The sequence below is a fragment of the Haliaeetus albicilla genome, chromosome 16 (assembly GCF_947461875.1).
Source record: "Haliaeetus albicilla chromosome 16, bHalAlb1.1, whole genome shotgun sequence".
Lineage (NCBI taxonomy): Eukaryota > Metazoa > Chordata > Aves > Accipitriformes > Accipitridae > Haliaeetus > Haliaeetus albicilla.
Genome location: NC_091498.1, coordinates 12,895,922 through 12,920,206, shown reverse-complemented (window position 1 = coordinate 12,920,206; position 24,285 = coordinate 12,895,922). Strand labels below are relative to the sequence as shown.

Genomic DNA, 24,285 nt, shown 5'->3' with positions numbered 1-24,285 from the left:
TCCAAGCACAGTCAAGCATTTTATTGTTGTCCCTAGATCTTGGAAATCTGACCCAGCAGTGAAATCAGTGCTTTTAGATATTTACAAAAACTAATTGCTGTAACTAGCTCTGAAATGACAATGTCTCTGGACTAATTCAGACCTGCTGTCCATTCAATTTCACATGTTTTGGAATTGATTAAACAGATCCTGAAAAATAAAGTCCTTTCATTGCTGAATAGATGGGACTCTTTCCTGAGTAACTGGGATGGCAAAATAGTATGGAGAAGGTGAACTTAACATCAGGTAGATTCAGCTTCCACATACTGTTTAAGAAACAGCAGTGTCAAAACAAGCATCCAGGTTCACATAGCTTAGCCATTTCCTAATTCCTTTAAGAGTTCAGTCCCATGGCTTGTCATAAAATTCACATACCAGTTTCAGAGATAAAAATCAAAGCTTTCTCATAGCTATTTTAAGAACAGCTGTCTGAATCCAACAGCACTTGCATGGTTATAATAATAAACTCAAAAAACATTTAAAAAAGAATTTTAATTTCTCTATAACAAATAATTAATCAAATAGGCCGAATCCCATGTCATCGTCAGATTCTTCAGACTCTTCCTTCTTCTCTTCTTTCTTCTCCTCAGCTGAAGGAAAAAAAAAAAGACCAAGCCAATGGTCAGTATTTACATTTTTTGCACCACAGATTTTCAAGACACATGTTTTGGTGTTCACATCTTCCGTATTATTGGTATTTCAGCCTCCATGGTTCATCTCATTCCCTTTCAATAGCCAAATACAAACACCAAGGAGACACAGACACTGCTACTGAAGGGATGTGCTTTACACAGTGAAGTCTGTCTGACTCTTGGTTCTAAGCCAGACCAATCTTAAGGTGGATAAAGAGCAAATGCTTCCGATTGCCCAAAGGAAAAGTAACCATTCAGTTTACACTTCAATCACATAGTGAACTGCCAAAGTAGAAAAGCCTTGAAATTTGGACTCAATTTTTTAGATTTTAATAGAGAAAAACAGAGCTGCCCTGTAACAATGCCTCTCCACCCATACTTACCGGCAGCAGGGGCAGCAGCTGCAGCAGGAGCGGCAGAGCCCCCTCCAGCAGAGACGGCCACAGCTCCCCCAGCCGGCATGCTGGCCAGTTTTCCATTACCTGAGTGGGACAGAAGAGAAAGTATTTAAATGCTCATGGCAGGCGCAGAGCTAAGATGAAAAGGAAGAGAAATAAGAGTGCAGAAAAAACCAGATACTATGTTTCATGGACTGAGCCTGTCACTGTTAGCTGAAAGGAACAAGAGGCTGCACCCATGACAAGAAAGCATAAACTCTTTTGTGAAAAAAACTCAGAGTTTAAGATTCACAAAGACTTATCCTGAGAACACTGACAGCACATTACTATTGAGTTTTCTTCTGCACACAGTCCCCTATTTTTTTTTCCAAAACTCTCATATAAAAATAGTGGTAAATACATCCAATTTTACACATACAGAAAACCCCTATGTTTCCTGAATACAGCACAATAGCCCAGAAATTGACAATTTCAATATACCTCAAAAATAACATATAGGCAGCACTGGCTTCCCCCCCCCCGCTTTTTTTTTTAATGGTATAAAGAACTGTGAGGGCATGCCTGGATCACAGTTACATGAAAAAAGGGGCTGGGGAAGATGTATTTATGGCAAAGAGTACAGCATTTTAAACAAATTCTCCAGCACCCTCTGAACCCTATTGCATCTCCTTTGAGATTAGCAAACTGACTTCTGATTTATGGTCATCTTTGGAAAGCTAGCTAGTTCTCTGCCATCTGCTTTTCACATACCAAGGCTCCCATGGCATTCAGAGGTTGTGTACACAGTATGTTTGCCTGTATTCCAATTTCTGGGAATCAGTTTCTAAATAATTCCCTTTTACTTCAAGCTCTAATAAACTAGCCACGTAAACAAACATGTTTCATATGCATGTCAGTATGTTCTAGGAAACAATTTATTTAAAGAAAAAGTATTACAGAAAGAGATAGCGTTAAGTGTGTTGTAAGCACATGCATAATGGCTCTCTTAGGTCTTCAGACTACATGGATAGAAATGTCCAGTTACTGCTCATAACAGCATGGCCAGGCAAAGTCCTGGCAACCTTTAAGCAAATGTATGCCTAAAAGTTCCCTTGTGCCTACACACTTGCAAAAAAAATAGAAATTAATTAATCAGAAACTTTTTTGTGCTATCTCAGCTCTGCTGTATTTCAGCCCTATGACCCAGTCAGTTAATGTTAAAGTTCCAGCTTTGGTAAGAGGCAGCAGGTTAAGAGCACAAGCTTCTACAGAAGTCAGCACTCAGAGTCCTATCTGAGAGAAAAGGAAATGCCAGACTCAAGGAGCTCTAGAATAGATGTGTATTGGAGGGGCTTGTATTAATGGCAGAGGGTGTAACTGTACCCTTAATGTGAATTGACACTTATTTACATTTAACAGTCTGTTCTTCCCATTTACCCACTTGTATGCACCAGTTGTGTAAAACACAAAGAAAAAAATCTCCCAGAGAACTTGGAGGACAGCTAATTCTTTCTCCGATCAACATGTCCAGAAAACTACATCATGAGCAGACTACCAGTAAGCTCATACATGCTTTTCCGGTTTAATGTGGTCCACAAGCGAAACCCAGCAGGTACTGGCACTGACCTGCAGGGAATTAGAATGGACCTGGATTTCAGTCATTTCAGCCAAGATCCAGCATGAAAGTCCTCAACTGCAAAGCTAAACTGATGAATAAAAATCAGGGAATTGGCTGCAGTTCTACACTCTCAGGTCTAAGTTACCAAAGTAGTAGAGGCAATTATCTGTGACACTCAGAGACTGTACCTACCCTGAGCAATGACATCCTCGATGTTTTTTCCATTCAGCTCACTAATAACCTGTGTAAATTAAGTTTAGAACGTTAATACTTTCAAAACTCCATGAGTATAAGCTACATTTAAACAAGTACTGAATAATCATTATGTGCAATACCTCCATCCTGGTGCTTATACAGCCCCAACGTCCCTTATTTGTCAGTGGAAGGAATAGGACATTGAAATGAAAACTTCAGCTAAGTCTTTTATACTTTTCTGTGAAAGCTTTTTCATGAAATCTGTTACAATAAATTCATAATAAATCCAAGGAACTTGCAGAAAGAAGGATGCACAGATGTTGTGGAGCCAATTAGGAAGCCCCACTAATGGTCTGTTAGTCACTGAGGGACTGTTAACCTATCTCGCTCAATCCCCACCGGGAGGCTCTGAAGCACTGGGCCCTAGACCAAAAACCACAGGGTCCTGTTCCTAGCATTACCAAATGTTACAGCCAAGCTGGCCATCGTATCCTTGCACTGGAACAGAGAGTCCCAACTTCAATTTTACTACCATTGTTGTATAACTCGGGATGAGGAAAGAAAAACACAAAACCAAAAATTGCCAAAGCAAGCAAGCACTTAAAAAAAAAAAAAAAAGAATGCTACAGACCTTACTGATGAGTCTCTGCTACCAGGAGTCAGTGTGCTGAACACTGCTGAGTTGCCAAAGCCAAAGGACTTTAACCAAGAGCTTTTCAACAGGCACCTCCTGCTTACACAGAGCATGCCATCTGTGACATGCTGTGCCTGTGTGCTTGCTTCATCCAGAAGGAAGGTGATTTTAAGACTTCACTAGATTTACACTGGCCTAATATACAGCCAATGCAAACAGAAAAGGATTAATTAATCATGACCAAAACAAATTCCAGAGAAGCTTTCTGGATATTGGAAGATCAGAGAAAACAACTAATTTATGAAGGCATTAAAGAAATGTAAACAAGCTAAAGCCGAAAGACCTGGCATTTAAACAGGAGCACCATGAGTTCAAACCAACATCCCACACCATAATAAGGATGCTGTCAGCTCAGTCAACCCATCATTTGGTTGGACCTGTGGTAAAACTGTCTCCAGCTGCAAAAGCAACTTGCTTTTTCCTCCACTTCTCTGGAAACACTTCGCATACAGGTATGGGGCAGGTGATAAGACCATTTTTTAGTTTTGGGGTTTTTTTTAATGGCCATTTATTTTTAAGTCCACAAGGCTGAAAGTCTATTATATCACAAGAAACATTCTAATTAGGATACTCTCTTCCTAAAAAGCTTTTTTTCAACACAACCATTTCAGCATTAATTTCCAAAATTAAACATTAATTGCAAACTATACCTTATGTCAGAACAGAACTTATTTTCAACACATACTTATCCACTGCCACCATCCCACTGAAAATTATTAGACTGAACAGTCTGACACAGATCTTTGCAGAGGACAGGTGTTCAATAAGAAAGCCAGACTTCTACAAAACCATTGTAAAAATAGTTCTGACTGGTTAAGCAGCGTTTTAGAAATCACACGTGTAATGATCAGCAAACACCTGAACAAAGAAAGACTAGATCAACAGCAAGGCAACCAGAGAAACACTGAAGCCAAGGAAATGGCTCCCATATCTGACGCTGACTGGGAATTAAGAGGCAATGCCACCTTGTTCATGCGTTCATCGTCCGTCTCGATGCCGACGCTGTCGAGGATCTTTTTCAAGTCCTTTGACGTGGGAGACTCGTTGCCACCCAGGACCGCTAGAAGGTAAGCTGCGACGTAACGCATCCTGCAAAACGAGACAGCTGGGTCTTCAGTGCCGGTGGTCCCGTTCCGCGTCCGGAGCAGGTTCACCTCCTCGCTGGGGGAAGCAAGCCTCACCCTCCCGGCCACAATTACTTTGCTCGAAATTTAAACATAAACCCACGCCACGCCAAGCCGGGTACCGGTCTCCTACCGGCACGGGGCCCCGCACAAGGCAGCCCATTAAACGCCGCAAAGCCGCGCCGGCTCCCGCCCCGCGCCGGCCGCCGCGGCTTTGCAGCTGCCCCAAGGCCCGAGCAGCCGGCCCGGCCTAACGCTGACGGCACTGCACGCCTCTCCGAAGGAAAGCGGCACCGCGGCCTCCCGAACGCCTCTTCTCCCCGTCCCGGCCGGCATCCCCGGCCGGGATCCCCGCGGCGCTCGCCTACGCCTGTCCCGTCCCTCCGCGGGCCCTGCCCCAGGCCCAGGCCGGGAGAGCACATGGCCGCCATTCCCCGCCCCCCCCGCCCCAAGTGGTCTCGCCCAAGTCTCGCTGGCGGCCGCGGGCTGGAACGGGTGGGCCGGGAGCGACCGTTCCCGCAGGGAATGGGGGGGACGGGACCGCCGCGCGCTTACTTGGGAGGAGGAGGCGGCGGCAGGGCAGACGGGCCTGGAACGTGCGCTCGCGACGGCAGCCCGGCGGCGAAAGGGAAGGGGTGGTGCCTCAGCAACGCCTTCTTCCCGTCACCCCTCAACAACGCGCGCTGCCATTGGGCCAGGTCGGCAGGGAGCGGGCAGCCCAATAGGGAGCCGCGGGCTTTGCCGCCACCTCCTCCTCACCGGCAGCGGCCCATGCGCAGAGTCGGCACGTCCGGCGCGTCCTGGCAGGGGCTGGTGGGGGGGGATCCGCCTCAGCAACTGATTTTCTGTCTTCACTTCGGTTTTTTTCCCCGCCAGACCGCGGCACCCGCGCGGACCGGGCGACGCCAGCCGCCCTGCCCTGCCCTGCCCTGCCCTGGCGGGGTGGGCGCAGCCATGGTCTCCCGGGAAGCGCAGGCCCCTCCGCTGAGGAGAAGCTCTCCGCAGGAGGGAGCGGGCCGCCTGCCCTCTTGTTCCAGGGAGGCCGGGAGTTAGTAGTCCTGCTATAAGGTCTTGCCGCGAGATTACGAGAGTTACCGCCTGTGCTTGGGTTGCTTGATTTCTTTCCGGATTAGGGAAATGAATAAAGGTGGAAAGTTAATATTGTGGCAAAATCCACTGGACCCAAATAAACCAGAACCACTGCAGCAGCAGGGCTGTGAGGAGGCTTTGCCTGACCCTGGCTTGTCACCCTGGAGGCTCCCTAGAAATCCCCTGTGCAGGTGAGAGCACTCTCCGCTTCTCTGGTAACTCTGGTGCTGCCAGAGAACAACCAGGCTCCCAGTTTTGTAATTGAGGAAGTGCTTCAGAGAAGTTAGTGCTTACTCCCTGTGGGAAGAGAGATTTCCCTCACGGTGCTGTGCAGCTTGTGTTCAGCTTTAAGCACGGGGCACTTCTCCCAGGGCATTTACATGGCAGCAGTGCCCTGCCACGGTATCAAGGCGCCAGCTGGAAACTTGCCGTTACAGAAAAACCCGGCTTTGCCCCTCTGAGCGAAATGGAGAGCAGCACAAATGCTGTGGGGCCTCACCAGGACACAGTGTTAGACCAAATGGCATCCCTCACTGCCAGACAGCTAGTGGAAGGCAGGTGCCCTCCCGGAGTGCACAGGGCAGCAAAGGCCCAGCAGTGACAGAGCCCCGTGGCTCTGGGCGGACTGAGGACTGGCTCTGCAGCACCCAGCCCTGTGCCCTTCCAGGCTTGCAGCCCCCACTCCTGCTACGTTTCTATCCCTGAATTTGAAGCGACTGAGCACAACACCAGAAGCTGGCCATGCCTCCTGTTCCCTGCAGCCTGAGCTCATGTTTGAGGCCAGGGGAGCTGCACCAGGACCAGCTGGGGTGCTGAGGCTGTGGCGGTGTTAGGAAAACCTAATTTTGTGACATTTTCTTCACAGCAGGATGCCTGGGCCTGGTTCCTCAGAGCCGCCTGCTGCATCTGGCACCTCCTCCTGCCTGTCCCGCCCCGGCAGCCTGCTCGCCTGCAAACTTTGCAGGAAGTGCCTGAGCTGAGCCAAGCTGTGCTGGGCTGAGCTTAACCAGACCGACCACAGCCGGGCTTTCGGGACCCAGGTTTTGTCTGCCAGGGACTGGGTACGGAGGGGGTGAGACAAGTGTGGCCGTGCTCAGTGGGGCACCCTGCGTGTGGCCTGGCTGCTCGGCCGTAGGTCCTGCGGGGGATGGTCCCCGTGGGCTGCGCCTCGGCTCAGGGGCCCTGTGGGGTGTATGGTAATGGGGGCCTGGGGCTGCAGGAGCTGGCGGCAGGGCAGGTGAGGACAGCCCGGCGCGAGTGTGTGTGTGTGTATGTGCACGTGTGTGGGCCTGTGCACAAGGGTGCCTGCCCGTGTCCTCTACGCAGGCCTGAGGCTGCATTTTTGGTCTCCGAGCCTCTCCAGGCTGGCCAGTTCAGAGCTGCCCTCTGGTTGCTTCATCATCAATAGCTTTACAAAGCTATAGCAGATGGTCTTTTTGCTTATGCGTATCTGTAAGAGAGCTGTGTATATGTTGTGTACAGCTTTTTACTGAAGCAGCAGCAGTTTCCATTTACCTTTTTCTTCCTGTCCTTATGTGTCTGTAAGGTTTCTGCTCTTCCAGGGAGCCGGGTGTGATGCCTCCCCCCCAGACTGTGCCTTGGGAACATCAGTGCTGCCATGTCCCACAGGTTAACAGTAAAAAGCACTGCTCCTCAGGGTGTTGCAGGGGCATTAGCTTGCTTCTGCTGGCCTCGGACATTTAAGCCGTTACAAGTTTTTTGTGGTTCTGTGTCACTCACTCAGAAGAAACTTCTATTCACCTATTTGATCCATGGCACGGTTTAAAAAGAGCTCCTGATATTCACACCATAAGTTAGTTTAATTGCCAGGCTCAGGAGGAGTTGCAAAAGATAAAGGAAGTGGAAAGAGCAGGAAATGGGCAACTTGGAAGAACGTGACTACTGGTATGAAAACAGACATGGTGCCTCTGCTCATCTTTGCACTACCAGTGTGGTATGATGATATTGGCTGATTTTGCAAGTCCTAGGTGGATGAAGGCTTCTTCAAGCTAAGAAGGCAGAGGAATAAGTAATTTGTTCAAATTTCATACCTCTGCTCCTTTAGGTTTAAATCCTTTTTAGCATGCACTATGTGATCTGCTTTTCCCCTTTCTCTTTATCCGTGGAGGGTAATGTGAGGGGAGGAAACAAGGACTAGCTAGTAACTAGCCAACCATGGTTTCATGCCCGGTTTGCTGTTTTAAAGCATCCCTGTGGAGGCAAATCTGGAAGACCCCCAGTTCCACTGTGCAGTCCAGTGCTCCTGTGCCATGGACGTGCCTTTTCTAACCCCCTCCCTGGCCCTGCCACATTTGCTCTGCTGCCCTTTGCCCATTTTCATCTACGCTCACTTTTATCCCATTGGCACCCGGTTTCACAGCTGGGTTTGATGAGGACCCATCGCAGCCTGCAAGCAGCCTCTGAGCTCTGTTCCTGGCTCAGCTCTCCCTGCTCTGGTTTTCTCCTCCACTTGTAAAGCTTCCCGCTAAGGCACTTTGAAATCTGCATAAGGCATAGGCATTTACACTTACATCTTTTATAGTTAATATTGCTATTTATTCTGATGGTGGGTAATTGCTCCATTCCCTGGCAAGATGTTGGCAGGGAAAACTCAGAGGTTTTCCCTAGGAGGAGAAGCCTCCATGGCATCCGTCACCCTGCATTTCTGTGCTTTCTGCCCACAAAGCTTTCAGTAACACACATGTAATCCCTCCTGCCCTCTTGCTGTGATTATAAACTGTTTCCATCCACTCTGGGCTGGGGCAGGAGGCCTTCATCGTTCACTTGTGTTCTCTTTCAGAGCCATCTTTCCTCCTCCTTCTAATCCCAGCTGCCTTGTGGTGCTGCTGGTGCCTGCCTGCCTGGCAAGTCAGAGCATGTCTGGACCCCGTCGACAAGACGCAGAAGATGGCAGAGCTGCTGGGGCTTGGGGACAAGTGCGGGGAGGGGACTTCGGGGGCTCCTGTGCTCGCTGGCTCCTGCCTTGCAGACAACAGGCTGAACCTGGATGTTTATCCTGACGGCTGCCGCCGGTTCCTCCAGCTGTTCGAGGGACGGCGGGGAGAGGTGGTCCAGGTGGAGTTCCTCCGACTCAGCAGCAACGATCGCCTCCTTGGCACCACGCTGGGCATCCTTCCTCATCTGAAGCACCTGAAATCCCTGGTGCTCAAAGGTAAATTCCTGGACCCGTCACCATCCAACTTTTCTAGGCTCAGGTCTTTTTTTTATCCTTCTCTCCACACCTGTAAGACAAACTGCCCTTGGAATTGTTTTGTTCTAGTGCCCCTTACTACAGCTTTAGTTCTTAGCCTTGCTCAGAGCTGCATGCAGATTTCAGCAAGGTACCGCTTCTAGACTCTTACTTCCTTCCTTTGTTTCTTCAACCACCTAGGGACAGGTTTTTGAAGTCTGGTTCGGTTGATGCTGCAACATTTTCTTTAGCCATCCTCTAGAAGAAGAGCATTTTTTGCACAGCTATGCGAGGACAGGGGTTTTGGAAGGTGTTGGATTTTTGGTAAATGTTCAGCCCCTCTTTCATTTTTGGGGATATAATGACCTGTCTTTGCTGCATTTCCATCTGAATCAATCCTAGCTTAATCCTTGCTTAGCATCAGTGAGCGTAGGTTTAGCAGAGTTCAAGACAGACCAGAAGAGGCTGCTCAACATTTTATCACAAGTATGACTCAGGGTGTGCATGTAATTTGGCAAGCTGTAGTAACTGTTAGACCTATAAATATTAGATCATTCTTTGACTTTCTCATCTCTTTATTGTAGGAGGATCTCAGTACAAATGGTATAATTTCTGTATCAGACTGAATCACTTGCTCTTTGGGAGGTGGAATTTTAAAAAGAAATGAGAGAAAAAGGGGGAGTTTGTGCCCAGAATTCAGGGTTCTCGCTAAAAACTGAAAAGATTGAGGTTTGTTTCTGTATCTGCCACAGATTTCCCATGTGAATAATTTCATTTGTCTTTCCCCCCTTTAGCAATGTGACGATAATGGCAGTACCTTTTATCAGGCTTGTTTTATGAGATGTAAACACACCCTGAGCATCCTGAAATGCTGTAAAATAGTTTGCTAAGATTTTCTTATGTACAAAGTGCCATGTGTCTGTTGGTTTGATTGTTTTTATTTTTTGCCATTATGCAGTATAAAAAATCTTTGGCGTCTGCTGCTGTATGTGTATACAAATAGACAACAGTGGAGGGAGAGTAGGAAACGATGAAGAAATGGAGAGTTTTGGAATTTCCTTTTGTTTGCTCAACTTACTTTCAGTGGGTGCAGCCCTTCTCCAGTTTAAGTGTCATAAGCTGGGGTGGGGGACTTTTATCCTTCCCTCTCTGTGCTGTCTGGCCTACACAACACTGAATTACCTGCTTTTTTTTCCACATTTTCACTGCTTTCCTCATGTTTGCTCTCCAGTCTTGCAAGGGAAGATCTCAGTCCTCAGGGCTGTTCATCCCTCAACAGCATGGGCAAAGCCTGGAGGGTGAGGAATGTCTCCTTAGTCCATAAAGTGTTGTGTGTTGGCCACTGGTGCTGGTGGGGAAGAGGTGGGGAGAGAGAGTGGGAGGCTTGGAGGGGTATGGGCCACCCTGCTGAAGGGTGGTAGATGTGTGGAGTGGTCTGGCTCTTTATGAGCTTCAACTCCAGATGTGTTTAGCAGAGCTCTACTGGTTGACTGTGGCATCTCTTGGTTTCATAACAGATCTTCACCATTATACCCCTTTCACTGATCAGAAAACTGAGGCAAGGAGCAGAAACCCCACTTCTCTATGACTACTTTGTAATCAGTGCTGCTTATTGTGATCAGTAACACCCCATCTTCTGGGTCTTTGTGCTAAGGAGTCTCACGTGAGGCTGGTGAGGTATCCCTGTAGCATATTGACCTCTTCCTCCACTTCTCTCCACACCCAGGTGGCCATGCCAGGGATGAGTTTGGTTCATGTCACTATGGCTCCCTAACAAGCTTGCCACCAGATGTTGGGAACCTGAGGTGTCTCACCCACTTGGATATCAGCTTCAACAGCCTCTCCACCTTTCCCAGCTGCATCCTGCACCTCCCCAGCCTCCGCATGCTCCTGGTGAGCCACAACAGCCTGGTGGCACTCCCTGAGGACTTTGGCTCTCTGAGCAAGCTGACTTTCTTCTCTGCTATGAAAAATCAGCTGAAGGACTTACCTCAGAGCATTGGGGAGCTGGCAGTGCTGCAGGACCTGGATCTCTCAGAAAATGCTTTGGAATTCCTCCCAGAAGAAGTTGGGAATCTGCGCAACTGCACAGAGCTGGATCTATCTGGCAATCGCTTATCGAGCATCCCAGACTCCTTAGGTAACTATTTTCTAGGTGAAAAGAAGGACAAGGGGTTGCCGAGCTTTTGGTGTAGTCTAGGACCCCTGAGGCCCTTGGTCTCTGTCCCCAGAGTTATTAGCACAAACCATCTGTTACGTTACAGCCAAATGGAAGGGATATCCAGAAGAAACATGCTTGGTTCAGTCAGTCTCTTTGAGCATTAACTACTCTCTGGATTACACTTTCTGCTTCTGTGGATCAGCAAGACTGCTAAGATTTCAATACAATTTACAATAGCTGAGGATCTTGCCTGGCTGGTTTTGGGTAGCACCCAGGACTGGAACCAGAAGAGCTGGGGTTTAATAGGATGCAAATCTGGGCTTGAAATTGCACTGTCCAGTGTGGACCAGTCCACGGAACCAGGCTCTGACTTCTGCTGCCCAGCTTCCTGGCTCTTGGGTCCTGTATTACTTTGTGCCCAGGGTTGTCATTAATGCTGTTACAGAAGCATCTTACATCCATACTCATAGCTGGGTGCTGAAAAGCAGAGGACAGAGGAGGCTGCATTGCCTGTCCGCTAATTCCCTGGACCCCTTTATTTTGTGAGCTAAAGAGATATTGGGCTCTTGTGCTTTTGCCTTATCATGTGTGTGTGCACACGTGATGAAGAGAGTGGCAGGGGTGTTAGAGCTGATGTGCAATGCAATTAACAGCATGGTTGGGGGGTCACTTCTTGTTCTAACCTGCAGCCAATTTGAAGTCTCTGCGGCGGCTGCATCTCCACAGCAATCTCCTGGTGACAGTCCCTGCCTCACTTGCCAGCCTGCCCAACTTGTCCAGACTTGATCTGCAGAACAATTGCCTCCGTACTGTGCCTCCCGAGATCCAGACCTCGCCATTCGTGCGCCTCCAAGGCAATCCCTTAGGAGAAACTGAGCCATCCCTGCAGGCTGGTAATTGCAAGGCTTCTGTTCCTGTGGGTTCTGCCCAGCTGTTCCCTCACTCAGCCCAGCATGGTGTGGATGGGTTTGGATTAGAGAAGACAAGCAGGGGGGAATCAGATCAGTATTTATTTGCCTGGAATAATTATTACATTGTAAAGATACAGACAGTACTAGTTCTGTTTTTATGAGCTCAAGGCCCATCCGAAGGGCTCAGTGGTCCCTGGAATTGGCCTTGTTGGGAAAGGTTTTACAGTGGAAGTGAAAATGGGATTCACAGGAAATGGATCAGGAGAGGCCCCTAAAAGGGGTCCAGCCTTTTTAGCAGAGGTGAGCACCAGTTCTTGGACTTGCTGCATGGCCCTAAGGCTGTGGTGGCTTATACTAGAAGCACAGAGAGCAATAAGAGGTCATTCTGCTGTGCAGTTACATCCTGCTTTCCTGTGGTTCCCAGGCTGCAGAGGAGCAGCTCTTTGTCCAAAACGAAAGTGATGAATGAGCAGGAATCTGAGCAGGGTTTCCCAATGGTGCTAACGTTCAGCAGAGCAAGAGCTGATTCCCAGGGGTGGCCCCAGTCAATGAAACATGGCCCTGAGAGCTGCAAGGTTGGTAGATTGAAATATTTTCTAATTCCCCCTGCTTCTGAGTTTTCCTGGGGGACAGTCAGCAGTTCCAGTGTGTCTTGGGACCTCTAGGCCTCTTCCCATCCTCCTGCTGCTGCTTGATCTGAAGCCTGCTGCAGTGTGAGAAGGGTTCTGTTAGCAACTTCTGTCAGATTAGGATTAAGCCAAAACTGAAATGCGAGTTCAGCCTTTCTTGTCTACCCTGGTTTAAGTAACCTCTGTCTCCTCCTCCTACCCAAATCTTATTGCTGCAGATGAACCCAGTGCTGGAGGGCTACGAAGACTCTTCCTTGCATCAGGAGAGGACAGGTAAGCCTCTGTTATTAAGAGTTTATATTACAGTGGTGTAACAAGGTCCCAGACAAGATTGGTGCATGGTGGGTATTGCACGTGTGTATAAGAGCTTATGGCCTCAGTAGGCCAGTCAAACACAAGGTAGGAGATTCTACTGTTGATTTTTGGAGGGCCGAAGTCATTGCATGGTGTCACACATTCATGCATTTCTTCTGGAAGCTTTACTGTCACCTCTGAAGGCTGCAAAGTGGTCCTGGCCTGTGGCATCCATTTCTACTTTCCACCGGGGACTGCCTCTGACCCTCTGCAGATCTACTTCCGAACCCTCGCACCGGATCCTCAGTGGGTAAAGCTGAGGCACCATGATGTCCTGCTAAGTACAGTCCTGGAGCTGCAGCCTCATGGAGTCAAATTCCAGCAGGTGAGGACACATCCAGGCCACCTCCTGATCAATGTGCCTCTGCGATAGCTCAGCAGAGTCTTCTGAGAGAGTGTTGGGAGTTTTGAGACAGCTACCCCTATCACTGCTGCTTTTAAGTAGCTGTAGAACTGCCTTGCAAAGAAGCCCCACTGCAAAGACTCAGAAAGGACACAGGCAGCTTCTCTGGCACTGTGTTGGTTTGGCTCCTTTGCCTTCCCCACTGCTCCTGCTTGAGCTGAGCTATAACCTTCCTCACTCACAACCCTCCTCCTGTGCCAGAGGGTAAGTACTGTTCCAGGATTTGGCTTTAGCCTGCAAGGAGAATGGTTCACATCCTTCCCTAAAAGTCCAACTGTGTGGTTTTTGTTCAGGCTGGTGAGTACTTACACCACCAGCCCCATCATGGCTGACAGCAACTCACTGCAAAAGTTGCTTTGCCCTTTCTGCTCACAAGCTGCTGAACTTTTCCTGACATTACACTACATAGCAGACCTGACATCTCCTGTCACCTCCCTGGAGGCTGCAGGACAGCAGGTTCCTATCTCCTCCTCCACTCCCTACGTACAAGCTGTGCTTCACCCTCTCCCTTCTTGTCTGCACAGGAAGCCACAGAGCAGAGCTAGGCTTGGTTTTGTCCTTTCTATTGGTGTCTCACGGGAATCCTTTTTTGCCAGGAGGTGCAGATGTGGCTGCCATATGCCTCCCCTCAAACCCTTCACCAGCGTGAGGTGGTAGTTCGGACCTTCAGTGGGCAGAGCTGGAGTGATCTGAGAACAAGAGTGGAGCAGAAGAGAAAATCAAAAGTAAGCAGATCAGAATGACCAGTGACACATGTTGTTCCTGGTCCCCTTTTTGGTTTTGCCCAGCCAAGAGTGAGCCCGTTTGAAAGATCTCGTGAGCTGTGTTTTGACCAGCTGCTATAAAATGTAGTGGATTTCAGCTCCAGGTTTCCTCTCTCATGGAGGTGTGTCTCCTGAAGTTGATGAGTTGCAGCCTGCCATGCTTCATCCCTGTTCTAGTACTTTCATCTGCTCAGCTGTTACTGGCATTTATTTTCCTGCCTTTATTGTATTACGTTATATGCCTATATGTGTTCTCTTTTTCCCTGTCTTCTGTTACAGAAGCATGTGGCTCACTGTAGTGTCCTTCACTTCTCTTGGTTCCTTGTTGTGTCTCGACTTGTGCAAAATGAATGCAAAGTGCCAACAGAGGGGACATTGCTCTTCTCCAGTGTGGATCCAAACATCAAAGTGACCTTTCCTCCTGGAGTCACTGAAGAGACTCGCAGTGTCAAGCTGCAGGTATGCATGCTTTAAAAAACAAGCTTTGGTAAGCCCTACTGCAGCTGTTGTCCCATGCCAAGTAGGGGAACTGAAGGTGAGATGTCCACCCTAGGATAATTCGTGTGTGACATGGATGCTTCATGGGCTGACCCATCTCAGATCACCTTCTGCCTTAGCTTCCCTGCCTGCAAAATGGGCTGTGCTCCAAGCTGCCCTGTGTGGGAAAGGGATCTCCTTGCAGATCTGCCAGTGCTCCCTCTGGCAGATCAACAGGTGGCTGCTGTGAAGGGAATACAAGGAGATCTTGCCTCTTGTTCCCTTGCAAAACATACTGAGCCTGGCAGAACAGCTCAGTGAGTGAGATTGGGGAGGATTATTTATGTGGATCTAATTCTAAGGCCACCCCACTAAAATTAATTGTTCTGTAGAGTTGCTAGATAGTGCTAAATGCTATTGTAATACCTTGGTCTGTCCCAGCTTGCCAGGTTGACACCAGTATTAGAGCAGACTTCAGCCAAAGTTCACTGTGCTTCCATTTCTCACTGGGCCCTGACTCAGGAGCAGCATTTGCCTGCTGGGTGCTGAGGGAACCTAGTGAGTGATGCAGGAATTTGGGTGCCTGGCTGCTCCGCTCACCATGCTGTCTTCCACGCCCAGGTGCTGTCAGTCTCTGCAGAAGAGATAGAGGAAATCACGGCCGATGCAGGGTGCAGAGCCAGTCCCCTGCTCTGCCTCTCCCAGGACTCCCTGGTGGATTTTCTCAGGCCAGTGAGAATTCAGCTGCCCCTCCCGCCTGGGGTCACAGGTCAGTTTATTCCCAAAATTGGCAAAGAGAAGCACCATATGTGGAAAACCATGAATGGCAAGCTGGGAGTTTTGTGTGCCTCTCCTGTTAATAATAAAGCTTGCTGCTTTTCCTGGAGGAACAGCAAGGTATGTCTGCTGAGTGAGTGGTGGTGCGGGGTGGTGTGAGCTGAAGGTAGTTCAGGTCCAGCAGACCAGTGCTGGGCTTCACAGACCAACAGCACAAGCTGGGAGAATGGCCTTGGCAAATGGATTTCTCTGCCGAACTGCATGTGTATTTAGACTGCTGGGTTTGGCATGACAGGTTGGAGAGGCACTCCTGCCAACTGAGGAGATGCTTTGTAAAAAGGCTTTGATTCATGATTAGGAATAGCTTGAAGCAGGTAATGAAGATGCTGCCTCCAGGGGTCTGCCTTCTCTATTCCTTGCTCACAAATGAGGTGGTGACCCACTGCAGTTCAAAGTGTACAGTCATACAGTAAGCCATCTCCCACTCTGAATACTGCTATAAACAGCCTCAGCCTTGCCAGGGATTCCTCTATTTGCATGCTGAGTACCCTGTGTCTCCTAATTCCTATTTTCTTTGACCTTTCCTGGCTTGCTTGTGAAGAAGTAAAATATTTTTGGGCGTGGCTTAGCCTTCATTGTAACACTACCAGGTATTTGTATGTCTGAAGTGCAACAGGATTGAAAAGTCTGTGGGATGTATGTTTAGAAAGAGATAGAACTTAATTAATAACTCTAGATACTGGTGATGGGAATTGTCTAATGAAGCTGTTCATGGAAATCAGCACACTATAGGTTTAAGTCTGCATATTCTGCCAGAATGTCCTGGAAGCATTGGGGTAGCCTCCTCTTTTTATTGCTGCTCTTTGACCAAAGTTCAGTCCTGGATCCTGAAGAGAAGGCCATGAGCCTTAATTTGGTGCTTTTAAAAAGTGGATCTTTCAAAACTGTGGCTGGGTTTGTAAAGCCATGAATAAAGGCTTCTGCTGGATATAGCATCTCTTGATCGTTGTTGTCTTTAGGGCTAAATTTAGATCGGTCAAGGCTGCATCTTCTCCATGGTGACCTGGAGGGCCAAACCTGGGATGACATTACCAGTCAGGTAGTGCTGGAATTCACCCATCTTTATGCAGTGTTTGAAGTCACCCACTTCTCCTGGTAAGTGCAGGATTAGTCCTGAGGAAAAGATGGGATGTTCCTCTGCCTTGCTTTTCCCACACTCTGACCAAGGGGTCATGCCATTAACCGTACCTATTCCCTTTGCCCTTTGCAAGTCAGGCCCAGCTTAGCACTTTGTCTCTACCCATCATTTTTTACAGTCTTGTGGGTGTGATGCTGGCTTCTCTTCCTAGGCAGGATCCCTCCTTTTTCTTAATTCCTTGTCTGCCAGGTACTGGCTGTGGTACACCACCAAGACCTACATTGGAGGCATTGCCAAGAAAGTCTATGAGCGGCTGCGTATGTACCAGGTGAACTTCATCGCTCTGCAGAGGAAGAAGGACCCCGAGCAAGTCCTGCTACAGTGTGTCCCCAAGCACAAGGTCTGATCTGGGTTGCATTGCCTTGCTCCTGAGCTTCCTGGGCCTCCCTTTGTAGGATGTAAGGGCAGCAGTGCACCAAATGGTCCTGTTCACTGCCTCAGGGTCATGGCTGGGGTATGCTGTCACCACACTGTGTTGGTAGTGTGACACCAGCTCACTGGGAGCTGGGGGAAGAAGGAAAAATTCTATGCAGCAGTGGATGCTATGCAGTGATTTCCTGCCCTGTGAACCTTGAGGACTGGGCTGCTAAAATCAGCTGAGCCACAGTAACTGGCCATGTGTGTGCTGTTCACGTCCAGTGAACATTAGGCAAAACATGTTGGCTTAAATTTCAGTCAAAGATATTAAAGTTAACATGTCACTTGTATGCTGTGGGCTAGTAGTGTGGGCAGAAGCACTGCTTTGGTTTCAGCTGGAGTGGTTAGAAATGGTACTCTTCCCAAAGTTCCTTGCTGTTTAGAGTTCAAGCAGTGGAACAGAACATATGACTCCTCCTTAATCTGTTTCAGTGCAACAAGAGGTTAGTTTATGCTATTAGTTTGAGCTAACCTGGCTGACTTTGTATGGAAGGAGATGGGAAGCATTCATGCCTTCTCTTCTGCTGCCTCTGCCCTAGGGGTATCAGCCCTCAGCTGTGTTGCTTCAGGTGATAGCAAAGTAAGTGTGCATCTGTGTTTATAGAGCACATACCTTGACAGACAGTGCAGCTCAGTGAGGTGAGGGTTATTTTGTCAGACTGCCAGAACTGGGTTGCATATCCAACTCTCTGCATAATCCTCTGGTCTGGTTGCTCCTTTTTTTTTGTTGTTTTTTCTCCTGTATTGAAATGACCTGTGGGCATAAACATCTGTAAGGATTCTTTATATCTTGGGTTCTGGGCTAAAATTGTTTCCAGAGGAGGCAGCAGTGGCACTCACAGTGAGATCGGGGTTTGGGGGTGTCTGTATTCCTGCCAGGGATGGTCATGGGGTGAGAGAGAAGGTTTATAGTTACAAATAGAAAGAAGAATAGACACCTCGGCTCTAGGCTGACTCTTGCACTGCCTCTGAGACCCCAGGTCTGACAGTGTGATCACAGGCTGCAAAGCCAAAATGAGCTTTCTGGTGTCCTCAGCTGTGTGCTATTGTAGCATGTGGCTTTTTGCAGAGAAAATGTCTTTTAATGGCATACTGTGAGGGGGATAAGGTAGGAAGTAAATCGCTCCCTGTCTTTGAAGGTTGTTGACCTGTTAAAAGGATAGAAACATTGCTGAAAATGCTTTTTTAATGAAAGCTTTGGGATGGCCTATCTTTGTTAGTCCACATAGGCTTTTCTGCTTTTTACTTGAAAAGAGAAATAGGGAGGCCACAAAACTCAGAGCACCACTTTCTTGTCTGTAGTGAATGTACCTGAGATAGGAGGGGGTGGGTGTTTGTTCATTTGTTTACATCCTTTCTGTGTAAAATGTACTTCCCTTGTTGAAGGTGAGTGAGAGGAACATCATGGGTGTAGGAACATGGGTCGCAGGACAGACGTGCTTCAGACCAAACACGGGGTCCTGTGTTGTCATCCTTGTCAGGTGGACCCAGTGCTGAAGAAGCTGCAGGACCGCTATCGAGGACCTGAACCATCCGACATGGTGGAGATGTTTGAGGGAGAGCAATTTTTTGCAGCTTTTGAGCGAGGCATCTGCATTGATATGGGTATGGTAGTACTGGACTTCTTTCTGCTCCTACCTCCTGTGCTTCTCTATCCCTAGGCATGTTTCTGCTGGGGGCTGTACTCCTCCATGGCATGCCTCTCTGTCTCCAGCTCACCCACTACTCACAGCAGCTAACCCATGGACATTGAACTTGGCACATTCTCTGGTCACCCAACATTTGTGTCTACTTTTCCCTATGAAAGTGCTGTTTGCAGGCTTTCATTTCCTCTCATGCTGTTGTAGCCTGCAGAGGGCAATAGCCAAGTGTGTTTATTTTATGACTGATCTGGTTCTGCAGCCAGCAATGCCCTTTTCCTGGCATCTTAGATACCACACTGAAATGTTTTATGCCCCAATGTGTCTGGACCTGTTACAGCTGCAAACTGAGCCATTTTCTGCAAAACCTGAACATACAGCTCAGTTTTATTGGTGTAAATTAAGCACAACAATATGAAGAATAATAAAGGGCACTGGTCATTCAGTGGAGTTCATGAGGCCAGAGTCTGTCCCTCTGTCCTGATTTAGGCTGGACTCTAACTTAATTTCTAGATAATTAAATATATGAATGTTGTGCCTGATTATATTTTTTCCCTTTAGCTCTATTCTTATTTCTGCGCCCACTGCAGAAATGGTGAAGAGATAGATGACCTATTTTTGTGCATTACAGGATGCTATTGCAGCTGATTCTACCTTCCAAGGGGTAGAATGGACCAAGAATGGGAGGCAAGTGCCAAGGATGGACTTGACTCCATCTGAATGTCTTGGCCTGCCTTGGCTTCCGTTCTTGAACTTCATCTCCACCTTGTGGCCATACTCCTTTTTCACCTGTAGGACATGCTTTCTCCACAGCCAGTGTTTTGTGTATCGCCCAGTGAGGAAGTGGGGATTACAATTCTTTCAGGCACGAGTAGAAGGAGTAGATAGTAGCTAGATAGTAGTATGGAGGCTGCTAGTGGGTGATGGGCTGTAGGCCATGCTTGGAAGGCTGCACGCTTTTCTGCACAAGTTGAGTGTTTGCTGCTTCTCTGCACAGATCGCCCTGACTGTGTGGATGGACGTCTCTTGTTTATTTTTTACTCCCACTTGAAGAACATGAAGGAAATCTACGTGACCTCCCCTGTAGACAGGAAAGGCCAAGCTGTAAAAGGCCAGGTGAGCAACCAGTTACACTGACTTTTTGTTTCCTCCTTCATCATCATCATCACTTTTACAGTGCTCCTCATAATAATCTCTGAGCGCTGAGCATGACTCTTTTCCTTCCCTCTTTCCCTTGGCTTTGCATTTCACTGACTAAACCCTGAATAAACAAGAACACTAGTCTGGAAGGATCACTGATCACTTAGCTCTCTGACTTACATTACTGCCATTAACTCTTGGGGTGTTGGCAGTAAGTCCAGCCTTTATGGCAGAACCTAAGTGCTTCTCCCAAGTTGCACTTAATTGGGAGGCCATATTTATGGACTGAGGATAGGTGAGAAATGCTGAATTCATTCTTTCCCAGGCAGAAAAGACATGGTGCAAACAGGCTTGGCCACTGTGCTTGAATCTGAGCCTCACTGCATGCTTTCTGTCTGCAAAGGTCTCTTTCTACCGAGGGGCAGTTCCTGAGAGCATCCCCGAAGATGCCAGCAGGAGGAGGAAAGGACCAGACTCCCTCTGGCTCGCTACTCTGCCCATCAAACTGCCTGTGAGTTGTTTTGTCTACTACAGAAAAATTAATCTAGATGGGGTAAGAGCACAGCCTTTCCTGCTCAGCTAATTTTGTCTTCCTCCATGAAAACAGATGCAATGACTGACTGCAGCAAATGGCTGCCCAACCATGTCATGATGGAGATTTCCTACTCACCATGAGCTAGCTCTTCTGAAAAGAGAAGCACAATAGCTGGGAGTGGTCTCCATCTCTCCCACTCATCTTGCCTGTCGAGCACAGGCTTGTTGAATGGGTGATCAGAGAGAGTGGATCCTTTGAATGAATGAGGGATGTAGGACAGGAGGAAGCTTGCTGTAATTAAGGGAAGCGTCTGTTTTGTTTATAAATTTCTTAGTCACACAGCTCATGCAGCAGGAAAAAAGAAAGGTCTAGGATGAGGTAATTAGGCTGGGTTTGAATACAGGCATTGAGTATAAGTATTCTGGTGTGAGCCACTGGCCTTTAAAGGCTTGGCTGTATGTTACAGTGAGAAATGCAACTTTTGCTTTCGGAATTTAATTGATTTTTGAGAAGCTTAAAACAATAAATACCTCTGTAGGCTGAATGCTTCCCTTGAGATCACGTGCCATGATTTCACATCCCTTTCTGGAACATGCAACCTCAATTACAAATCTAGATTAAGTGCTCTCTTACCAGTGAGGTAAATATGCTTTGAGGAGATGGTTCATTGAAAAATGCTCTGTAAAGACAAGAAAGGAAATTTCCAGTGTGAGCTATGACTGTGAACACTATGATTTGATATTTTTCAGAGGCAGTGAGCATTGCTGGTCATTGCCAGTGTGAGTGCTCCTTGCTTCTTACAGCCTGACTCTTCAGCCCCAAGATTTTCCTTCCTCCCCAGAAGGAGGAAGGAAGTTTCAGTGTAGAGACTGAATGGCCAGACACTGTCCTCTACAAAAACAATTTGTTTAGCATGTTCTCTTTCTCTCTTCTGTGACCCAGCGATTGAAACCCCGCTGGGCTGAGAACCCTGGTCCCCTGAATGGCTTCTCCTTCCCTCCCTTGAACCTGGGCAACGTGGAGACTGGCTACCTGACACAGGCAAACTTGCTGAGCATTGCCAGGCGCATGGGAGCTGACTGGCAGACCATCGGTCTGAACCTGGGCTTGACCTATCAGCAGATTGAGCGCATAGGATACAATAACAGGTAAGATAGGACACAGTGATCAACAGTGATGCATTATATCTATCTATCTATCTATCTGCAGTGTAAGAGTATAAATTAATGCTTAGCTGGTTAAAAGTTTTCCCACTGAAATTGTTTCACTGGATTAAAGGTGGGTTGACTAATGGCTCTTCTCAAAACTTTACCTTCTTTTATGGAAAACTGATTATTTTCTCTTGCTGTTATAAAACAAAGCTTTATGTTTGAAAAACAAAATTGGGAAATAACAAACCTGATGAACTTTGTAGTTCAGATGAGTCACATTCCTGTTTTGTTCTGTGATCTGGATTCCTGGCCAGACTCCATCTCTGACAATGAGCAGTGGTCTATGGCATTAATTGTGAATATCATCTTTATTCAAATAGAGCTTGTGGCACATCATGCGACATGCAGTCTGACCAAAAAGCCAGCGCAGTAGGAAAGAATGAGACTTGTTATGACCAAAGTACTGTTCCTGTGGGGAATTTACATTCAAAAGCAGAATGCTTTAATTTGATATTTTCATTAGGAAAAAATTTTCTAGAGAGATTTTAGTGCGGGAACTGCAACTCCTGCATGATGGGTGGGGAAAAGGCAGGCCCACTGAGTGCTTTGTGTGTCTGGATGGCTTCTCTGGGGCTCCAGTCATGGGCTGGGACTCAGGTAAGGCCTCTTTGGGTTGCCAGTCAGGAGAGTGTGTTGGTTACTTCCGTGCTTCCCCCTTTCTTCAGAGAGGACCTTGATAAGCAGATCCTGGACATGCTTTTCTCATGGGCTCAGCAAAACTCGGAGGATCCTGACTGTGTGAACAAGTTGATTACAGCCATGAAAGAGAGCGGCCGCGAGGACATCGCTGATGAGGTCGAAACCATCATTGAGCTGGGACGGCAGAAATACAGGGAGTCCATCCGCCGGGTGGGCTTGGAGCAGGAGAGCAGCACTGAGGACTCTGCAATAGCTATGATGTAGCACTAGCAGAAAGAACTGGGTTTCATATGGGTTCCCTCTGTGTACCCGGAGTGACAATGTCTTGGGACTGCTCCCACCTCAAGGGCCAGTGTCTTCCCAAGGAGCTGGGCATTGATTTACCTGTGAGCAGACTACTGAGCTCTCTTGGGTCTGTACTCACATGCCACTTCTGCCAATCCCAGGCAGTTTAGAGTGTATTTATGAGCCTTTTCTGTACTTCCAGTTCTTGACCTTGAGCTTTAGCTTTCAGAAACGTGGAGAAATTCAGAGACTGAAGTGTCTGTCAGTTGAGTAGTGGCTAAAGTAGCCTTTAATGAATTAATACTCATGTTATGTATATTTATTTATAACTTATTCCTGAAACTGTGTTCTGCTGGAAACACTGGGTGTGAGCATTTGGGTCTGTCTGTGCTCCAGTGCTTGATGGGAAAGCGGAGGTGCATTCGTGTTATGAAGGCCTATGGTGCGGTGGGGACTGTTCAGCTATTTCTGTTAATCATGTGTTTTGCTCACATGAAAATGTGAACAGTATTCCCCACGAAAATGTTTTCTGTTTTCTGCCAAATCTCTTCCAGTTCCCTCAAGCCCAAAACAAAACCTAAGTATTGGTGGGGAAAAGAGAAGAAACTAATTTCTAGCAAAATTGCTGTTGTTTTTTGGTTTTGCTCCAAAAGCTATTTTGGAACAAATAAAATTTCACATTGTCCCTAGGCTGCTGCACCTGCCAGGCTTTTTAGATGACACCTACGTGCTGCTGGTCTTTGACAGAGTTCCAGTTTTATTTTACAAATAAGTAAAAATCCATAACCTTGCTGTTCTGGGAGAGACTCTAATTTGAAAGTAAAATTTCCCTTGCAGTTTCAAAGGGATATTCCTCACATCCTCCAGTGAAATATGCCTGCGTAGTGGTGAAGGTGTGACCCCTCATGAAGTTTGGTGAAAAGCATGTATTAAATTTGCATTTTAAAAACTGGTCTGACCAGCTGTGAAATAGGCACTTGTGGGATTGGCGTGAACTGTGCTGAGCTAACCTCCCAGTTTTGCAGTCTGAACATCATGTATAAGGCTGGAAGTGTTTATTGCTTTTTAACTGCTCAGCCGTTGAGTACTGAGGTGCCCTTCTCTTCCTGTTCCCCATCTCATAAAGGGCCTCAATCCACTAATGACAGTGGGAAATTTCATGCAAGCTTTTTGAAAGAATACTGTCATCTACGTAAATTCAATTCTTTCAAGACAGGTTTGGATTCAGCATAACTCTCTAAGCAATATTTAAAGGGCTATTCTCAGTCTGAAAAATGAAAGTCTGTATAAAAATGCCAGGTTGCAACACCCAAAGTCAACCTGCAGCCACAGGTCTGAGAAATCCTGGTGTCTTCTTCCCCCCCGTGAAGAATCATCAGTGGTTTCCCTGATGCTGTGTTTCAGACCTGCCATCAGTACTATTCAAAGAGGGCATAAAATCGTTCTGCTTTTTTTTTTTTTTTAAGGCCAGTCTAACATCTCAGGCCATGGAGTGATTAGCATCTGGTCCAGAGCACTGGACAAGGACTTGCAGACTTGAGTTGTCACCTTGGGCCTAGGGACTTCCTCAGCTCTGATTTCTTAGGCCATGGTGCCCCTCAGGTCTCATGTTGTGTTCAAGTCAGCAGTTCTCTTTGAGTGTACGTTTTCTCTGGTAGTCTGTGTCATATGTTCTTGTCTGTAATTTTGATGTATGCCAACAAGGTATTTGTTCTTTCCTCCAGTTTTGGAGAGATGCATTTGGGCATATTGCTCTCACTGGGAATAAAATAAGAACTGTTTCACA

At 47.4% G+C, this 24,285-nt stretch overlaps 2 protein-coding genes and 1 non-coding gene across 4 annotated transcripts; 1 reads left to right on the top strand and 2 right to left on the bottom strand.

Annotated features, from left to right (window-relative positions):
• On the bottom strand, positions 1 to 5,349 carry RPLP2 (ribosomal protein lateral stalk subunit P2). The gene is made up of 5 exons (XM_069803535.1): positions 5,235 to 5,349; positions 4,521 to 4,644; positions 2,859 to 2,907; positions 1,055 to 1,153; positions 1 to 629 (listed from the first exon to the last, which is right to left on the bottom strand). Exons 2-5 carry the CDS (start codon positions 4,641 to 4,643, stop codon positions 553 to 555), a joined length of 348 nt encoding a protein of 115 aa, XP_069659636.1. The 5' UTR covers position 4,644; positions 5,235 to 5,349; the 3' UTR covers positions 1 to 552.
• Positions 2,570 to 2,697, bottom strand: LOC138689491 (small nucleolar RNA SNORA52). The gene has a single exon (XR_011328314.1). It is a non-coding gene; the product is annotated as a small nucleolar RNA SNORA52 (small nucleolar RNA).
• A 1,368-nt stretch (positions 5,350 to 6,717) lies between the features above and the next one.
• PIDD1 (p53-induced death domain protein 1) lies at positions 6,718 to 24,285 on the top strand. 2 transcript variants are annotated; one of them, XM_009919384.2, is made up of 16 exons: positions 6,718 to 6,829; positions 8,569 to 8,940; positions 10,685 to 11,098; positions 11,809 to 12,012; positions 12,878 to 12,932; positions 13,137 to 13,338; positions 14,013 to 14,141; positions 14,460 to 14,639; positions 15,279 to 15,426; positions 16,454 to 16,589; positions 16,822 to 16,972; positions 18,531 to 18,654; positions 19,687 to 19,805; positions 20,233 to 20,340; positions 21,307 to 21,512; positions 22,241 to 24,285. In XM_009919384.2, exons 2-16 carry the CDS (start codon positions 8,676 to 8,678, stop codon positions 22,476 to 22,478), a joined length of 2,679 nt encoding a protein of 892 aa, XP_009917686.2. In that variant the 5' UTR covers positions 6,718 to 6,829; positions 8,569 to 8,675; the 3' UTR covers positions 22,479 to 24,285. The 2 variants fall into 2 exon arrangements, with proteins under 2 accessions (XP_009917686.2, XP_069659634.1); XM_069803533.1 differs by lacking the exon at positions 6,718 to 6,829 and adding an exon at positions 7,387 to 7,797.